The sequence below is a fragment of the Centropristis striata genome, chromosome 23 (genome assembly GCF_030273125.1).
Source record: "Centropristis striata isolate RG_2023a ecotype Rhode Island chromosome 23, C.striata_1.0, whole genome shotgun sequence".
In the NCBI taxonomy this organism is placed as follows: domain Eukaryota; kingdom Metazoa; phylum Chordata; class Actinopteri; order Perciformes; family Serranidae; genus Centropristis; species Centropristis striata.
Genome location: NC_081539.1, coordinates 29,155,692 through 29,172,190, shown reverse-complemented (window position 1 = coordinate 29,172,190; position 16,499 = coordinate 29,155,692). Strand labels below are relative to the sequence as shown.

Below are 16,499 nucleotides of genomic sequence, written 5' to 3'. Positions count from 1 at the left end.
ATTAACCACCAGCTTTAGTTACTTTTCAGGTTAAGATGGAAAAAGATGTGATTGATTTTAGTTTTTAATACATTAAACTACATAACAGTATATTAAGTACTTAAAGTCACCCTACCTTGAAAACAGTAAATTGCTGCTTCCATTATTCAATAAATAATACAAATCCAATACTATATTTTGAATATATTTAACAATCTTACTACTACTACTACTACTACTACTTACTTACTTACTACTACTGCATGACAAGAACTTTTGATAGTTTATGTACATTTTGATGCTGATACTTTTGTACTTTTACTGAAGCAAGGTTTTGAATGCAGGACCTTTACTTGTAGTGGAGTAATTTGACAGTGTGGTATTATTACTTTTACTTTACTTTACTTTTAAGGGATCTGATCATCTGAATACTTCTTTGCTTACCCTAGTGGGCAATGAAGGCAATGAGGGAAACTTTCAGTTCGAGTCAATTCAGAATCTAATATGAAGAGTTGCCATTAGTTAGTGGGCATTGAACAACTTACTAATCTCTATTCAATAGTCTACAAAATTAAAAGCATAGGAATATTATGAGGAAAAAATGAATCAAAATGTCAAAGTAAAGGTATTAATTCTGCAGAGAAATTAAATAATAATAATTATATATATATATTCATAAAATGAATAAATAATAAAATGTATATAATATGTTGCCAATGTGCCTTGAGCAATTATTTAAATGAAATTAGCATGAGTTGTTAAGACTGATGAGACACCATTGCAATAATGTTTTAGTCCACCAGATAGAGCTCTTCTCAACATTTCTGTATCATGCAATAAACTATTGGTGTTTTTGCTCCCATACTGTCTGTTGGCAGCACTGACACACACACACACACACACACACACACACACACACACACACACACACAAAACAGTTCACTCACTGTTTTTTTATTGCCCCAGCTGTTAGTGTTGTTGTGACTGAAAGTCAAAAAGTCAATTCTGCATGTTAAAGCAAGGATTTATAAAATGACACTCAAATATAACACATTGATTCATACCACGCTCTTTATTATGTTTGTTCAAACAAAGCAAACATGCTTCATCCAGTGGCAGCTGCAAAACCCATGCTCAAAATAGATATGGTAAAATAACAGTGCGTTTAATTTTTACTTTGAATGGTGAAAATACAGTAGGTTAATTAGTTGTAAACATAAAAGACCATGTGTTTTTGTATATATTACACTCTTTGGTTTACTAAGTACGTGAAGAGAACTTCTCTAATTGTAAGATATTCAGATGACATAAAGAGAGCTAACACAATACTTTCTTCATACTTAATTACAGGGAACTTAAACACATGCATGTTTATTTATGACCAAATGAAACGTTAATTTAATTTGAGATCAAATTTGGGATTTAGCACAAAAGAACAGAAACAACTGCAATACTTTGTGTTTTGTGATGGATGGATGAGATTATAAATGGAATGTAAAGGTGCAGGACATATATCACAGAATCACTGAGTAAACTTAATTCACAGTGAACTTTTTAAAAAGGCTTTAATCCCACTGAGCCCCTAATGCAACAACGTAGAAGTTTTTTTTTTTCCTGGTCTTGAGAACAAAAACACAGATGAAAATGTGCACAAACGGTGCAGAGTGATTTGTCATTTTCTTTCTGCAAAACCTTTAGTCCCATATACCAGCTATTCTCAACCTTGGGGTCGGTACCCCAAGGTTGAGAATAGCTGCTTTAAACGATGCAGCGCTCACTCGGGGGAGCAGTATCGGCCAGCAAAGAGAATGCTCATGGAGGGGTTGTGTCGGATGAAGAAGAGGAAGGGGTGGTCTGCGATGAAGGTGGCTGGAAGCATGGCACAACATTTCCGCAGCGTCACAGCAGTGGCAGCAGCAGCCTCAGTTCCCTCCTCGTTGACCTCCACGAAAGCCTTGTGGACGACTTTGGAAAGTACCAGGTTGTTGGCAGGGGACATGCCTGTCACGGAAGGAAAGGAGATGGAATATTTTAAGTAAGTATAGTGCTAGTTTTCACCGTTTCATGTCTGGAATCTTATTATAAATATACTGTGTGTGATGTGATGTGATGTCCTACCAGAGAAGTTACTCATTCCCATGTCGAAGGCGTCCACCATGCCCATGCTCATCAGGACATTCTTCAAATCATAACTCTCCTCCATCTTGAACCGAGGTAGCCCCACCTGGACCTCAATATCCCTCATCATGTCAGGACGAGTCCACTCTACAAAGTTCTCATAGGACAGCTCCTTCTCCAGCTGGGGATGTACAAATACAATCAATTATTAACCCGTCTGTGTCTTGCAGGGTTTTTTAAATGTTTATATGTAGAAGTTTGTGTGTCCCACCTTCTCCAGACCTGTTGAGCTGTCTTCCATCTCGTTTGGTAAAAAGATGAGCATGCTGAGCTCCTTTCCTTTGTAAGGCATCTCAAGGATCTGTCCAACAGGGTTTCCAACATTATATACATATTGACCAACACACTGTATACATTATAAATTCATAAACTGATTTAAGAACTGAATTGCTTCACTACCTGGCAGCAGCAGGGTTTACGGATGTACCCAAGAGGGAACTTGGTTTTCTGGTACATCATTTTCACAGGCTTGGTGACATTCTGAAAACAAAATCAGAGAAGTAAGTGAAGATAAAACATTTTTTGGGGCGTGTCTAAAATCATGGCTCTATGGCGCACTGGAGCTTCTTATCATAACTCCGCCTCCAACACTGTATAAGTATCTTTACCAACAGCGGTTAATGCTGACACATGTACTGATAACGTTTGCTGAAGCTAACTTAATAAACCATTATTGTCGAAGGGTGGTCGCAAGACCTCCGTGCTGAAAACAACGGATCTGACCTGAAGTAACCGGAGAGGTTGTTGAAGTTGAAGCTGTTCTGTCCACTGACTCAAACTCTGTGGAAACATTTTCTAAGGAATTCCATGTGCTGTGAGAAAATGTGTTTTTTTTCTCCAACAAACGGATGATACATGGTTCCCTTTTACTGGGGCATACCTAACCCATGATTAACACTCAGATGCTTGGAAAAGCCATTGGGAAACGCTTCCTCCAAATCATGACTAATATACAATACAAAAACATCAAAATGCACCCTCTTTGACCCTGCTTTTAACCATTTTGTAAAAGTAGTGTTACCTTTTTGACTTTAAATAGTCCATCACGTGTGGCACTCTCCTTAAACTGCTTGTTCCAGTGGCCTTTGAAGTAGATGGCGTTGACCAGCACCAGCATGGTCGAGCTGTCCACCACACCCTCGGCCAGCACGTCCTTAATTTTACCTGGTAAAAAATTGTCACATACATAATGCAATATCAAGCAACCATACGCATTTGCAAGTCTTGCATTTCTACATCAATACGGAATCTTTATGCTTTATTACAACAATAACTGGGTGCACTTCTTCTTCAGTACAATTGCATTAGTGTGTGTGTGTGTGTGTGTGTGTGTGTGTGTGATGCACCTTGTGTCTTTTCTTCCACCCAGTTGTTGATGTTGACCCTGGCTGCCTCGAACTTGCTCATAAAGTCCACAGACTCCAGCTCTGCATTGTAGTGCTTCCTGGTTTCCCCTAAGAAATCCTGAAACCATCAACAAAACATTGACCGATCGTGAACAAAATAATGTCTTTGCTCAACAATTAGAGCTTAACTTGCTTGTACTCTCGCCTGCTGCCTGCTCTATGTCTACTAAAACATCCCTTTTTCAACCTGTTATTCACTCCATGACTGAATAATATGTAAACAAACCCGCACCTAGTAGATGGTGAAACACAAACACACCTCAACAAACTGGTAGGACTGCTCCCCGTACAGCCTGTTGGCCACATTGAGGGCATACGGAGCGTCAGCCTTGTTGAGCTCCTTCAGCAGCTGGGCAAAGCTGACATGGACTTCATCCTGGCAGTCCTTGGTTTTCAGGCACTGTGGACAAGTAGACGAGTGTTACAGAGATGCTCTGACCTTGTGACTGACCAGTCTTCCTTGTAGATTGTTGACTTTGATGTTCTGTGCTACATATTTGCATATATCATGTAGAATGATGGTGGGGAACTAGAGTATGCATTTGCTCACCTGCAATATTTACTACAATTCACACTTGAATTTTACATATTTGTAAATATTAGTCATAGAAAACCCTCTAAATGAGTATTTACAGGGCTGGTCCAATACTGTTAACATGATTTATGCTCAGTAGTGTTCCTTATGCAATCAAATCCAAAGATTTACATTTTTATCCAAGTATATATTTTACTGATGTTATACATCGCAACATCGCAGTAGTTTCATACCGGAGTGAAGACAGATCACAGATTAATCTAAAGTGTGTCACCACAAGTTTTATATTTTATTTATATGATTCACCATGTAGTTAAAATCTGTTTTATTGTGACTCTGAACAACAAAAACACCACAAACATATTTCTACATTTATAATAAATTAAGAGAAAGATTGCTCTCAACGTTTTTTTTCCTTTTTGTGATCTGTTTTTTTAAATACACAATGGAGGTTGTTATTCATGTGCAGGTTTTTGTTAAACAGAGAAAACACTTATTATTATTATTATTAGATCAAAGATATGCTTACTAACAATGAACCGCAAATCAGCTGTGTCCTCATATATAGTAAGTGGCCTGGAAGTATCCAGCCTTAACGGAGAAAGGTATCACAGTCTTCCAGATGTGTATACACAGAAAACCATGCCGGCGAGTGCAACAAATATAATCAAAACAGACTTCCTCAGAAACTGGTCCTACCTTGATCACATTCACATCCCAGAGATTCCTGCTGAAGTGGAGTTGTGAAATGGAACTAATGCTTCTCACTTGCTGGAACCATGGGAGGTTGTTAATAGTCAAGGAGATAGACACTTCGCCATTAAAACCCTACTCCGGTGGGTTGTCAGTGAATCATGTAAAAGCTGGAAAATCAATGATGATGACTGTCATTCTGTCTCTGTGAACCGAGGGTCTGTTGAATCGCTAGAGCTGCTACTGGAAAAGCAGTATGAACATGACTTCAATGAAAAGGATGCTGAGGATAAAGTGGAAATGTCAAGGGAGGAGGCAAGATTCATTGAAGTCATGTAAAATTGCAAGTGGAGTTGTGAATTGGAACTAATGCTTCTCACTTGCTGGAACCATGGGAGGTTGTTAATAATAATTCATTGAATTTATATAGCGCTTTTCAATAACCCAAAGACGCTTACAAGTATACATATTTTTCCAACAAAAAACGAGCAGGGTGGTGGGGAGCAAGACAAGAAACTGGTTATGGGTAGGGGAGGTCAAAAGCTTGGGAGAAGAGGTAGGTTTTCAAACGGGACTTAAATGTGGAGAGTGAAGGTGAGTCGCGGACAGTTTGGGGAAGAGAGTTCCAGAGTCGGGGTGCAGTTCGGGAGAAGGCTCTGTCGCCAAAGGATTTGAGTTTAGATGCTGGTACTGTCAGTGAGAGAGTAGAGGAGGATCGGAGGGCACGGGTGGGGCGGTGGGGGATGAGTAGGTCAGACAGGTAAGGGGGAGCCAGATGGTGGAGGGCCTTGAAGGTGAAGAGGAGAATCTTGAAGTTGATGCGCTGTTTGATGGGGAGCCAGTGGAGAGAGTGGAGAACAGGAGTGATGTGTTGGCGGGACCGGGTGTGGGCAAGGAGGCGGGCAGCAGAGTTTTGGACCAGTTGGAGTTTGTGGAGGGAACCTGAAGTGATGCCAGTGAGGAGGGAGTTACAGTAGTCGAGGCGGGAGGAGATGAAGGCGTGGATGAGGGATTTGGCAGCAGGGGGAGAGAGGCAGTGTCTGATTTTGGCAATGCGGCGGAGGTGAAAGTAGGAGGTCTTGACGGTGGAGCGGACATGAGGATCAAAGGAGAGGGTGGGGTCCAGGATAACACCGAGATTGCGTGCCGGGGGGGAGGGAGTGATGGTGGAGGTGTCGATGGTGAGTGAGATGGGTCCGGTATTTTTGAGGGTGGATTTGGTGCCTATGAGGAGGAGCTCAGTTTTGTCACTGTTGAGTTTGAGAAAGTTGTGTGTCAGCCAAGATTTTATTGTCGAGATGCAGGTTTCGATGTGGTTGGGGGGGGGGGGGGGGGGGGGGGGGGGGGGGGGGTTTGGGGGGGGGGGGTTTGGGTGGGTTTGGCGCTAATGTAGATGTAATAGTCAAGGAGATAGAAACTTCGCCATTAAAACCCTACTCCGGTGGGTTGTCAGTGGCTCATGTAAAAGCTGGAAAATCAATGATGATGACTGTCATTCTGGCTCTGTGAACCGAGGGTCTGTTGAATCGCTAGAGCTGCTACTGGAAAAGCAGTATGAACATGACTTCAATGAAAAGGATGCTGAGGACAAAGTGGAAATGTCAAGGGAGGAGGCAGATTCATTGAAGTCATGGCGCAGTCTGTAAAATTGCAAGATGGACACTACAGTTTAAAGCTGCCATTCAAAACCAAAGAGGTGGTTTTGCCAAACAACCGTTGTGTTGCTCTACAACGTCTCACTTCTTTAAAAAGGAAAATGGAAAGAAATGAGAGACTCCATCAAGAGTACACAAAGTTTCTTGATGATGTCATTGACAATGGGTTTGCTGAAAAGGTTCCCCAAAATGAGTTGCGTGTTGGTGAAGATAATGTGTTCTACATACCTCATCATGGCAATCATACCATCCACGCAAAGGAAAGGTACGGGTCGTCTTTGACTGTGGAGCCGAATTTAAAGGTACATCCCTGAATGATCAATTTCTGCAGGGCCCAAATCTTACAAATTCCTTGATAGGAGTGCTTCTAAGGTTCAGGCAAGAGCCAGTTGCTTTGATGTCTGATGTAAAATCTATGTTCTATCAAGTCAGAGTAGCAGAGGCAGACAAGGACTTTCTTCGATTTTTATGGTGGCCCAATGGAGATTTGAATAAGCAAATTGCAGAGTACAGAATGACTGTGCATTTATTTGGAGCAGTGTCATCTCCAAGCTGTGCATGTTACGCTTTGAAGAGAACTGCTGGTGACAATCAAAGCAGCTTTTCTGCTGAGGGGATCAACACGGTGACAGAAATGTATATGTGGATGACTGTTTAAAAAGCTCAGAGTCAGTGGAGAAAGCAGTGGAGATCGTTCGTGACCTCAGGGACCTTTGTCATTAAGGAGGCTTTCATCTAACACAATGGATTAACATCAGCGTTCTGCAAGCTATTCCTGAGAAAGAAAACTCTAAAAATGTAAGTGAACTTAATTTAGACAGAGACCAACTTCCTGTGGAAAGAGCCTTGGGACTCCAATGGTGTATAGAAAGTGACACTTTCAACTTCCACATGGATTACAAAGAGCGTTCACATACTCGGCGAAGCATTTTATCAGTAGTGAGCTCAGTGTATGATTCCTTAGGGTACCTTGCAGCAGTTACTCTTCCGGCAAAGCAAATTTTACAGGACTTGTACCGAAGAAACTGTGGCTGGGATCAGGGGGTTAACTGGTCTGGAGTCAAGTGAGCAAGTTCTTAAAACCTCATGAACACCTGTTCATGCCCAGTTACACCACTTTGCTGACGCCAGCGAATCAGGGTATGGTACAGTTACCTACTTGAGATTGCAGAATGAATCAGGTGACATACAGTACATATGTCGTTCAGTCTTGGAAAGGACAGAGTAACACCACTCAAACCCATAACCATCCGTAGACTTGAACCTACCGCTGCTGTTTTGGCTGTCCGTATAGACAAGATGATGAAGTCTGAATTACAGCTTCAACTGGAAAGGTCACAGTTCTGAAATACATTAACAATGAGAACAGGAGATTCAGAACATTTGTGGCCAACAGGATATCTGTGATCGGAGGAGCATCAGACCCAGCACAATGGCAGTACATACATACCTCACAAAATCCTGCTGACAGCGCATCAAGAGGATTAACAGTTCAGAAACTTCTGAGCAGCAAGCTTTACAAAATCACGCTGAACCAACCTGAAACGCCAGAAATGTTAATATGTCACTTTTCCAAAGACAGCTGGTGTGTCTGTGTCTGTGTCTCTGACCTCTGACATCTGTGTGTGTGTGTTGCCGCCGGCCCCCAGCATCACCATAGCGAGGGCTGAGGAGATGCTGAAAGGGGAGTAGAAGACATTCGCAGTGCTGTCGCCATCTCTCAGCTTTTTGAGCAAAGCCAGAGAGAAGGTGGTGTTGGCCTTGGACAGAGGGGTTGGTGTTGCCATTGTGTCTAAAAAGAGAAAGGGCAGATTTAAAATAATTACTTTACAATCTTAAAGTAATGCTATTACCTCTTTATCGGAAGTATCTCACTCTCTAATTGGGCCAAACCTCATTATATCATTTGTTAATATACAATTACATTAATAGTCTCTGAATACAACAAAACTGATAGACGATATATTAAAAAACATTGTTTAATTACACTATCCTTTACGTACATATGTCAGTCATAACAGCATTGTTGGTGGTGTGTATGCAAATTTACCGGCAGGTTAATTAAGGAAATTATAGGCTATATATATTTTTGACGAAATACCTTAATGCTGATATTGCAACGCTATTAATTAAATATTTACCCAATGACATTTCTGATAAACAATTATACATAATTAATATGGATATAATAACTAAGTACAAAAAGGCAAATCGTCAGTCCAACAGTCTGGTATGTTCAGAAAATTCAAACTTCAAATAAATTTCCATGACAAATCCCCCCTTTATTGGAGAAATTCATTTGGAAGATGTGTGTTTCTAAATATACATGGGAACTCTCGGGAGATTTCCAAATTCAGATCATCAAACAGGATACATCAGGCAGGTTTGGCCAATGAGTTTTTCCTTTTGGGTGGGTACTTTCCTGCAAGATATTTCCTTGTGGACAAATATGTATTTGGTATACTGGTATCTATATTTACATTTTCCAATGAAAAGTTACATCACATCAATAAAGTCAGACACTTTCTGATGGTTATGAGCAAACATTCACCAAATACCTTGATGAATAAACATGAGATACACAGGTGGATTATAAACATTGATAAACACTACTGCATGTTCTGTGTGTGAGTTGTTGCTTCCTTAGTGTACAGTTCGTGAAAACCTCATACAGGCTATCATGTTTATGAGGAAAGTCGAACTGCGGTCCCACCCACCTGGTGGCCATACACTTAGGACATGTCACTCCACATCACTGAACACACAACAGGATAACCAAACCAATACATTGTTACATGTAAGACACAACACAAGTCAAATTAATTGAGTATTATAGACAAATCAAGTAACATAACTATGGAGGATATTAGATGTATACAATGTGCCCCCCCATCTTATTTTGACAGTCTTTTTGTAAATTCTGTGGTCAATTCTGTTAACACACTGCACTCTTATTTTGAAAGCGGCATGTGTTTAGCGACAGGAAGTTATTCAAAACAGTTAGTCACAGTTTAGTGTGATTCAAACAACTTTAACTGTTAGCTAATGTTAGCTTGCGGCATGTATTTTGACCATTTCCTTCACATCAAAAAGGAGGACACTTTGCATACACAGGACAAGCAAGCAGATATTTGTTTGGTATGATCCGGTTTTAAGCAGAGTTGTACTCCGATTAGCTTGATGCTCGTCAGTGCTAGCATGTCTCTCGATAGCTGCGTTGCCTTTGCTGCTCACATCTACAACGCTTCGACATAATGTCCAAAAAAAATGAAACTCCCTCTTACTTTTTGTAACAAACCTGTGTTCTCTTGTCCATTCCGGGTTAAAGGAGGTCTTTCGCTTTGGCATTTTCAGACTTTCAGAGCTTGATTGACAGGTAGCAACTTTGCAGCGCGTTGTGGCGAATCAACACATGGTTCAAATGAGCAGAAGAGAAAGGGAAATCCATCGCTTAAGGGAAGAAATCAAGACGCTCAACAAGCGTTTCAAAAGAGCCCCGGTCGATGAAAAGGAAGGCATCAAGGACCTGACGAGTCAACTGCAGGAACGTCTTTGCAGTCTTCGAAGAGCAGAAGGCATTCGGAAAAGGAGGAAGGATAGAGAGAACTAAAGAGCACAGTTCACCAAAGACCCCTTCCAATTCACCGGAAGACTGCTGGGTGAAGCAAAATCTGGAAGGCTGACCAGCCCCAGAGAAGACGTGGAGGCGTTCTTGAGAGAGACACAGAATGACATCTCCAGAAACAAGGCCCTGGATCCCAACCCAAACATTGACGGCATCGAAACACCCGGAAAAGAGCTCAACATCAGCGAACCATCCTGGAAGGAAATCCAAGAGGTGGTGAAAAAGGCCAGAACAGGTTCTTCCCCCGGCCCAAGCGGTATACCCTATAAGGTATATAAGAAATGCCCAATGTTCCTCCGGAGGCTCTGGAAGCTGTTCCAGAGGATCTGGAAGAAGGGAATCATTCCATCGTGCTGGAAAAAGGCAGAAGGCTGTTTCGTGCCAAAAGAAGAGAACTCCTCAATCATAGACCAATTCAGAACAATCTCACTGCTAAGTGTAGAATGCAAGATCTTCTTTTCTGTACTGGCTAAAAGGATGACCTCATACATGACAGAGAATGGATACATAGACACCGCTATCCAGAAAGGTGGGATCCCGGGATTCTCTGGATGCCTGGAACACATCGGTGTTCTCAGTCAGATGATCCGGGAGGCCAAAGCCAGCAATGGCAGCCTGTCAGTTGTTTGGCTGGATTTGGCAAATGCCTATGGGTCAATCCCTCACGCCCTCATCCATGCAGCACTGGACCATTACCTCATCCCTCAGCACATCAAGGGAATGATCACCAGTTACTTTGGCGGAATCCAGCTACGATTCAAAACAGCCCATTTTACAACACAGTGGCAAAACCTGGAAAAAGGGATCATAAATGGTTGTACCATCTCCCCTATCCTCTTCATCATGGGAATGAACCTCCTGATAACAGCTGCTGGGAAGGAAGCCCGAGGCCCTAAAATGCAATCGGGTATCCGACAACCTCCAATAAGAGGCTACATGGACGACCTTACAGTGACAACCACAACCCATGTGTAGGCGAGGTGGGTGCTAACAGTTCTGGACCGCAAGGCAACGTGGGCCAGAATGAATTTTAAGCCAAAGAAATCCAGGTGCATGGTGATCAGGAAAGGTAAACTGGCGAACAGGGTCACGCTGCAGGTGCAAGGAGAAGTAATTCCATCGATCAAGGAGAATCCAATCAAGTGCCTCGGGAAGTGGTTCGATGACTCACTTACGGACAGGAACAACATCACCAGTACAGAAAAACAGACAGAGGAATGGCTGAGGAGGATTGAAAAATCAGGGCTCCCCGGAAAGTTTAAAGCATGGCTTTACCAACATGGACTGCTGCCAAGACTCATGTGGCTATTAACAGTGTATGAGGTTCCTATGACAAGCGTTGAAGGAGTGGAGAGGAAGATCAATAAGTACCTCCGAAGATGGTTGGGAATCCCTCCAAGCTTCACTTCAGTAGGCCTCTACATAAGATCAGGACAGCTCCAACTTCCTCTGTCATCCGTGGTGGAGGAGTTTAAGGTAGCAAAGTGCAGAGTCATAATGACATACAGAGACTCCCAGGATGAACAAGTCAAACACGCAGGCATCCAAACACGATCAGGACGCAAGTGGGCAGCTGACTCATCTGTTGCACAAGCCGAGAGTATGTTGAAGCTACGTGACATCATTGGAACGCCATGCATAGGACGACAGGGTCTTGGAACTTTTCATGCCCAGAAATGGGGGAAGGCAGGATCCAAGGACAAAAGGGCCATGATCCAGGAGGAAGTGAGGAACCTGGAGGAGGAAGGTCGAAAGGCAAAAGCAGTGGAGCTTGCATCCCAGGGAGCATGGACCAAATGGGACTTACCCAAGAGGAAGATCACATGGGGAGATCTATGGCGATTGGAGCCTTTCCGCATCTCCTTCCTGCTAAGATCAGTGTATGACACACTGCCAACACCGACAAACTTGCACAAGTGGGGTTTGAGGGAGGACCCATTGTGCAAGCTTTGTGGGGAGAGGGGTACCATGGCGCACATCCTGTCAGGGTGCAAAACAGCACTTGCCCAAGGAAGATACAGGTGGCGCCATGACAAGGTGCTCATGACACTCGCTAACACCCTGGAGCAGGAGAGATGCAAGAAACGCCAACCACATGGGAAAGCAATACCAGCAGTAAACTTTGTAAGGGAGGGATACAAGCCAGCAACCACAGCAACAACAAGAAGCAATCTGCTGCAAAAGGCCCAATCATGGGAACTGAAGGTAGACCTGGGGGGAAAACTGCAATTCCCCCCGGTTGTCCAGACAACCCTGAGGCCAGACGCGGTACTATGGTCTGAAGAGGCAAAGAAGATCATCCTCATTGAACTTACAGTCCCATGGGAAGAGGGTTGTGATCAGGCGTTTGAGAGAAAGAGCAGCAAATACCAGGATCTCGTGCATGGCTGCAGAGAGAAAGGGTGGCAGGCATGGCTCTTCCCAGTCGAGGGCGGCTGTAGAGGATTTCCTGCCCAGTCAGTGTGGAGAATGCTCACAGCAATTGGGGTGACGGGGAGGGAAAGAAAGACGGCAGCTCGCAGGTTGGGGGAGGCAGCAGAAAGAGCCTCTTGCTGGTTGTGGAGCAGGAGGGAGGAGTTTGGCTGGAAGCCAGGAGGAGTTGATGGGCAGTGATTTGGCCACCACTGCCGACCCACCATCGGGAGGGTGTTGCGGTTCAGGGTCGAAACACCCAATGATCGATGGAGACCACCTGACGACATCAACACCTTCTGGCCAAGGCCACATTCACCAAAAGTGAATGAAGGAGAAGCATCTTTGGATGTAAGTGTAATCAGCCATGTGTTGATAGGTCACGACATGAAAATGGGGCATTTAAAAGCCGGACTGTCCGGCCTAAAGCCCCTTATATATAGGCCTATATATATATGACCCTACCGCCCAGACAGGTTGATTGGATTTAGTTCGGCGTGTGAGACACGGAGCGAGGCCGCGGTCCTTGTAAAATTCCTGCTCCGGTACCTGCGCTACTCGCTATATAGACCGTGAATAAGCTTGAATGTTACCTTTTACGTTGATGTCCTAAGAGGGTCCGACAGGATTTGATGAGCTCGTTGATGACTCAAACCAAGTCGAAAATAACGCTGTGTGTTGTTGTGCTCACACAGTGCGAGTAGAAATCATTAGTGGCGCATTGATATTGTAACGGACTGTTATTCATTGAGTTGTTCAGGTTTTATTCTGTTAGTGTGCTGCAGTGTACGGGGAGACCTCGGGAGGTGGCGCTGTTAGTGGCTGTAGGGCCTGTCAGTTATGGCCGTTGCCATGGCGACGTTGGTACATGGTAGCCACCTGGATTGGCAGAGGACTGAGGGGGGGCGTGCCGGTGTGTGTGTGTATGTGGGTAGAGAGAGAGACCGCAGGGTTGGTTGTGATCTTACAATAGCCTGTTGCCGTGTGTTTTATTGTGTTGGCCTTGGCTACGGCCCACAGTAGCCTGTGTTATAAAACTGAGAATAAAGGCAGAGAAAACCAGCTCCCGGTCGTGGCTCCATTCTTCCGGGTCGCTACAATATTAATGATCATGTGAAATTTCAGCAGCGGCACACGTAATTCAGCAGCGGTGGTGTCCGTTTTTGGAAATACCCGGCAACGTGTGAAGATCAATGGGATGCAATGCGGCTCTTATTTATTTTTGCTCACCTGCTCTATTTTTTCTCTTAGGCTGAAGGCAAAAATGCTTGGGCGCTGCACATCAATCCAGAACTCTGCCATCTCCTTTTCAATTCAATTCAATTCAATTGGCTTTATTGGCATGACGTAACAATGTATATATTGCCAAAGCAACCATCAGAAAAAAAGATAACAAGATAAGGAAAGCAATATTTACAATAAATTATTATAATTCTAATAATAATGATAAATAATGATAATCCTTTTCCCTCTGTTCTGGTTTTCAGTACGTCTTTGGGGACGCCACACAGTATCAGCACGGCTGAAAGCTCCTTATTTCTATAATGAGAATAAATTCTCCTGCCTTTTTATTGTTTGGGCCCAAAGCTTTCATCCGTGCCTGAAAAGGGCGCGTCCCCCTCAGATGTTGATGATGGTTATCTCCATTAAAGGGGGGATTTATCGTGGAAATTAATTTAAATATATATTAAAATATCAGACATATAGCAGTTTTAAAATTCATCACATAGGCCTATGATTTGACAAACACACAGAATCTGACCAACAGTCTCAGTCTCTCTGTACAGGAAACTCTTACTTGATTAAGATATGAGCAGCTCTGATTTAGGAAATCCCACAGCATCATTTGAGAACAATAACGTTCATTAACGGACATTAGGTAGCCTATAATAATACCAGAATTAGAATTTTGTGATACTTAGTTAAATCCCGCACAGGGCTGTCTTTCTAATAAACTATTGTCTTCTATTAATATTTTCCACTACATGAGCTCAGAGTCTGCATCAACTTTCTGCTGTTACAACAAGTGTCTACAATCTAAATGACCAATTCCCTGCGTCACAGATTGAATGAAACTCGTTCTCTACTTACTGACAGAGACTTTTCTGATAGTCCTCAGTGTTCAGGAGTCTTTTGGTCGCAGGAAGATCTCTGTTTGAAGCATCAGCTTTGTTGTTTACAAACTGACACGCCCCGAAAACCTTCCAGTCATCTGTCAAATGAGCCTTGTCATTCTCATCCCGACCCGCATTGTTTTGTACGGAAGCCGAAAGGATCGGTATATCGAACTCGCTTTTTCTTCTAGCGTCCAGACCGACAGGTGGACTTCATGTTATGAGCTTTGCAGTGGTGGAAAAAGTATTCAGATCTCTTACTTAAGTTAAAGTACTATAACCACACTGCGAAATTCCTCCACTACAAGTAAAAGCCCTGCATTCAAAACTTACTTAAGTAAAAGTACAAAAGTATCAACATCAAAATGTAATTCATCTGAGTGGATTAATTCTGCATAATGAGTACCTTTACTTTTGATACTTTGTTTTATATTTATATTGATTTCTAAATATATTATTAGATTAAATGCATTTATGAAAGCATCATTTTAATTTTCCTCAAGATACAACATTTTTACTATTCAATATACTGTTATGAGGTTTAATTTAAAAAACAAAACAACAGCACTACAGCAACAACAGAACAATATTTATCTTAAAATGTAGTGAAGTAGAAGTATAAAGTTACATAAAATGGAAATACTCAAGTAAAGTACAAATTCCTCAAAATTTTACTAAAGGACAGTATTTGAGTAAATGTACTGTATTTGAGTAAATGTACTACAAAATATAGTGTTGGATTTGTATTATTTATTAAATAATATATATTTAACAATCTTAGTCATCTGCATGACAAGAACTTTTGATAGTTTATGTACATTGTGATGCTGATACTTTTGTACTTTTACTGAAGTAAGGTTTTGAATGCAGGACGTTTACTTGTAGTGGAGTAATTTGACAGTGTGGTATTATTACTTTTACTTAAGTAACGGATCTGATCATCTGAATACTTCTTTGCTTACCCTAGTGGGCAATGAAGGCAATGAAGGAAACTTTCAGTTCGAGTCAATTCAGAATCTAATATGAAGAGTTGCCATTAGTTAGTGGGCATAGAACAACTTACTAAACTCTATTCAATAGTCTACAAAAGTAAAAGCATAGGAATATTATGAGGAAAAAATGAATCAAAATGTCAAAGTAAAGGTATTAATTTTGCAGAGAAATTAAATAATAATAATTATATATATATTCATAAAATTAATAAATAATGAATAAAGAAATAATAAAATGTATATAATATGTTGCCAATGTGCCTTGAGCAATTATTTAAATGAAATTAGCAAGAGTTGTTAAGACTGATGAGACACCGTTGCAATAATGTTTTAGTCCACCAGATAGAGCTCTTCTCAACATTTCTGTATCATGAAATAAACTATTGGTGTTTATGCTCCCATACTGTCTGTTGGCAACACTGAGGACACACACACACACAAACACACACACACACACACACACACACACACACACACTTTTTTATTGCCCCAGTTGTTAGTGTTGTTGTGACTGAAAGTCAAAAAGTCAATTCTGCATTGTAAAGCAAGGATTTATAAAATGAAACTCAAATATAGCACATTGATTCATACCACATTTTACTCTTATATTTATACTCTTTATTATGTTTGTTAAAACAAAGCAAACATGCTTCATCCAGTGGCAGCTGTAAAACCCATGCTCAAAATAGATATGGTAAAATAACAGTGCGTTTAATTTTTACTTTGAATGGTGAAAATACAGTAGGTTAATCAGTTGTAAACATAAAAGACCATGTGCTTTTGTATATATTACACTCTTTGGTTTACTTTTCTAAAATCATATTGACTTGTGTAATAACTCATGTCAGGATACAACTGGTCTGGATGTGTTGAACTGTGAGTAGCCAAAGATCCACTGGGGTTGAGGCTG

At 41.8% G+C, this 16,499-nt stretch overlaps 1 protein-coding gene across 1 annotated transcript; it reads right to left on the bottom strand.

Annotated features, from left to right (window-relative positions):
* Positions 1-1,036: 1,036 nt before the first annotated feature.
* LOC131961778 (leukocyte elastase inhibitor-like) lies at positions 1,037-14,727 on the bottom strand. The gene is made up of 9 exons (XM_059326667.1): positions 14,575-14,727; positions 8,057-8,238; positions 3,823-3,963; positions 3,504-3,621; positions 3,179-3,321; positions 2,557-2,637; positions 2,369-2,458; positions 2,098-2,278; positions 1,037-1,980 (listed from the first exon to the last, which is right to left on the bottom strand). Exons 2-9 carry the CDS (start codon positions 8,231-8,233, stop codon positions 1,754-1,756), a joined length of 1,158 nt encoding a protein of 385 aa, XP_059182650.1. The 5' UTR covers positions 8,234-8,238; positions 14,575-14,727; the 3' UTR covers positions 1,037-1,753.
* Between the last annotated feature and the right edge of the window lie 1,772 nt (positions 14,728-16,499).

Bases quoted from the DNA above. Each gene is read 5' to 3' on its own strand.
- LOC131961778 (XM_059326667.1), bottom strand. From the start codon at position 8,233: ATGGCAACACCAACCCCTCTGTCCAAGGCCAACACCACCTTCTCTCTG. The intron at 3,964-8,056 runs GTCAGAGACACA...ACTTGTCCACAG, and splicing joins CACACACACAGATGTCAGAG to TGCCTGAAAACCAAGGACTG. The intron at 2,459-2,556 runs GTAGTGAAGCAA...CCTGTTGGACAG, and splicing joins GTAAACCCTGCTGCTGCCAG to ATCCTTGAGATGCCTTACAA.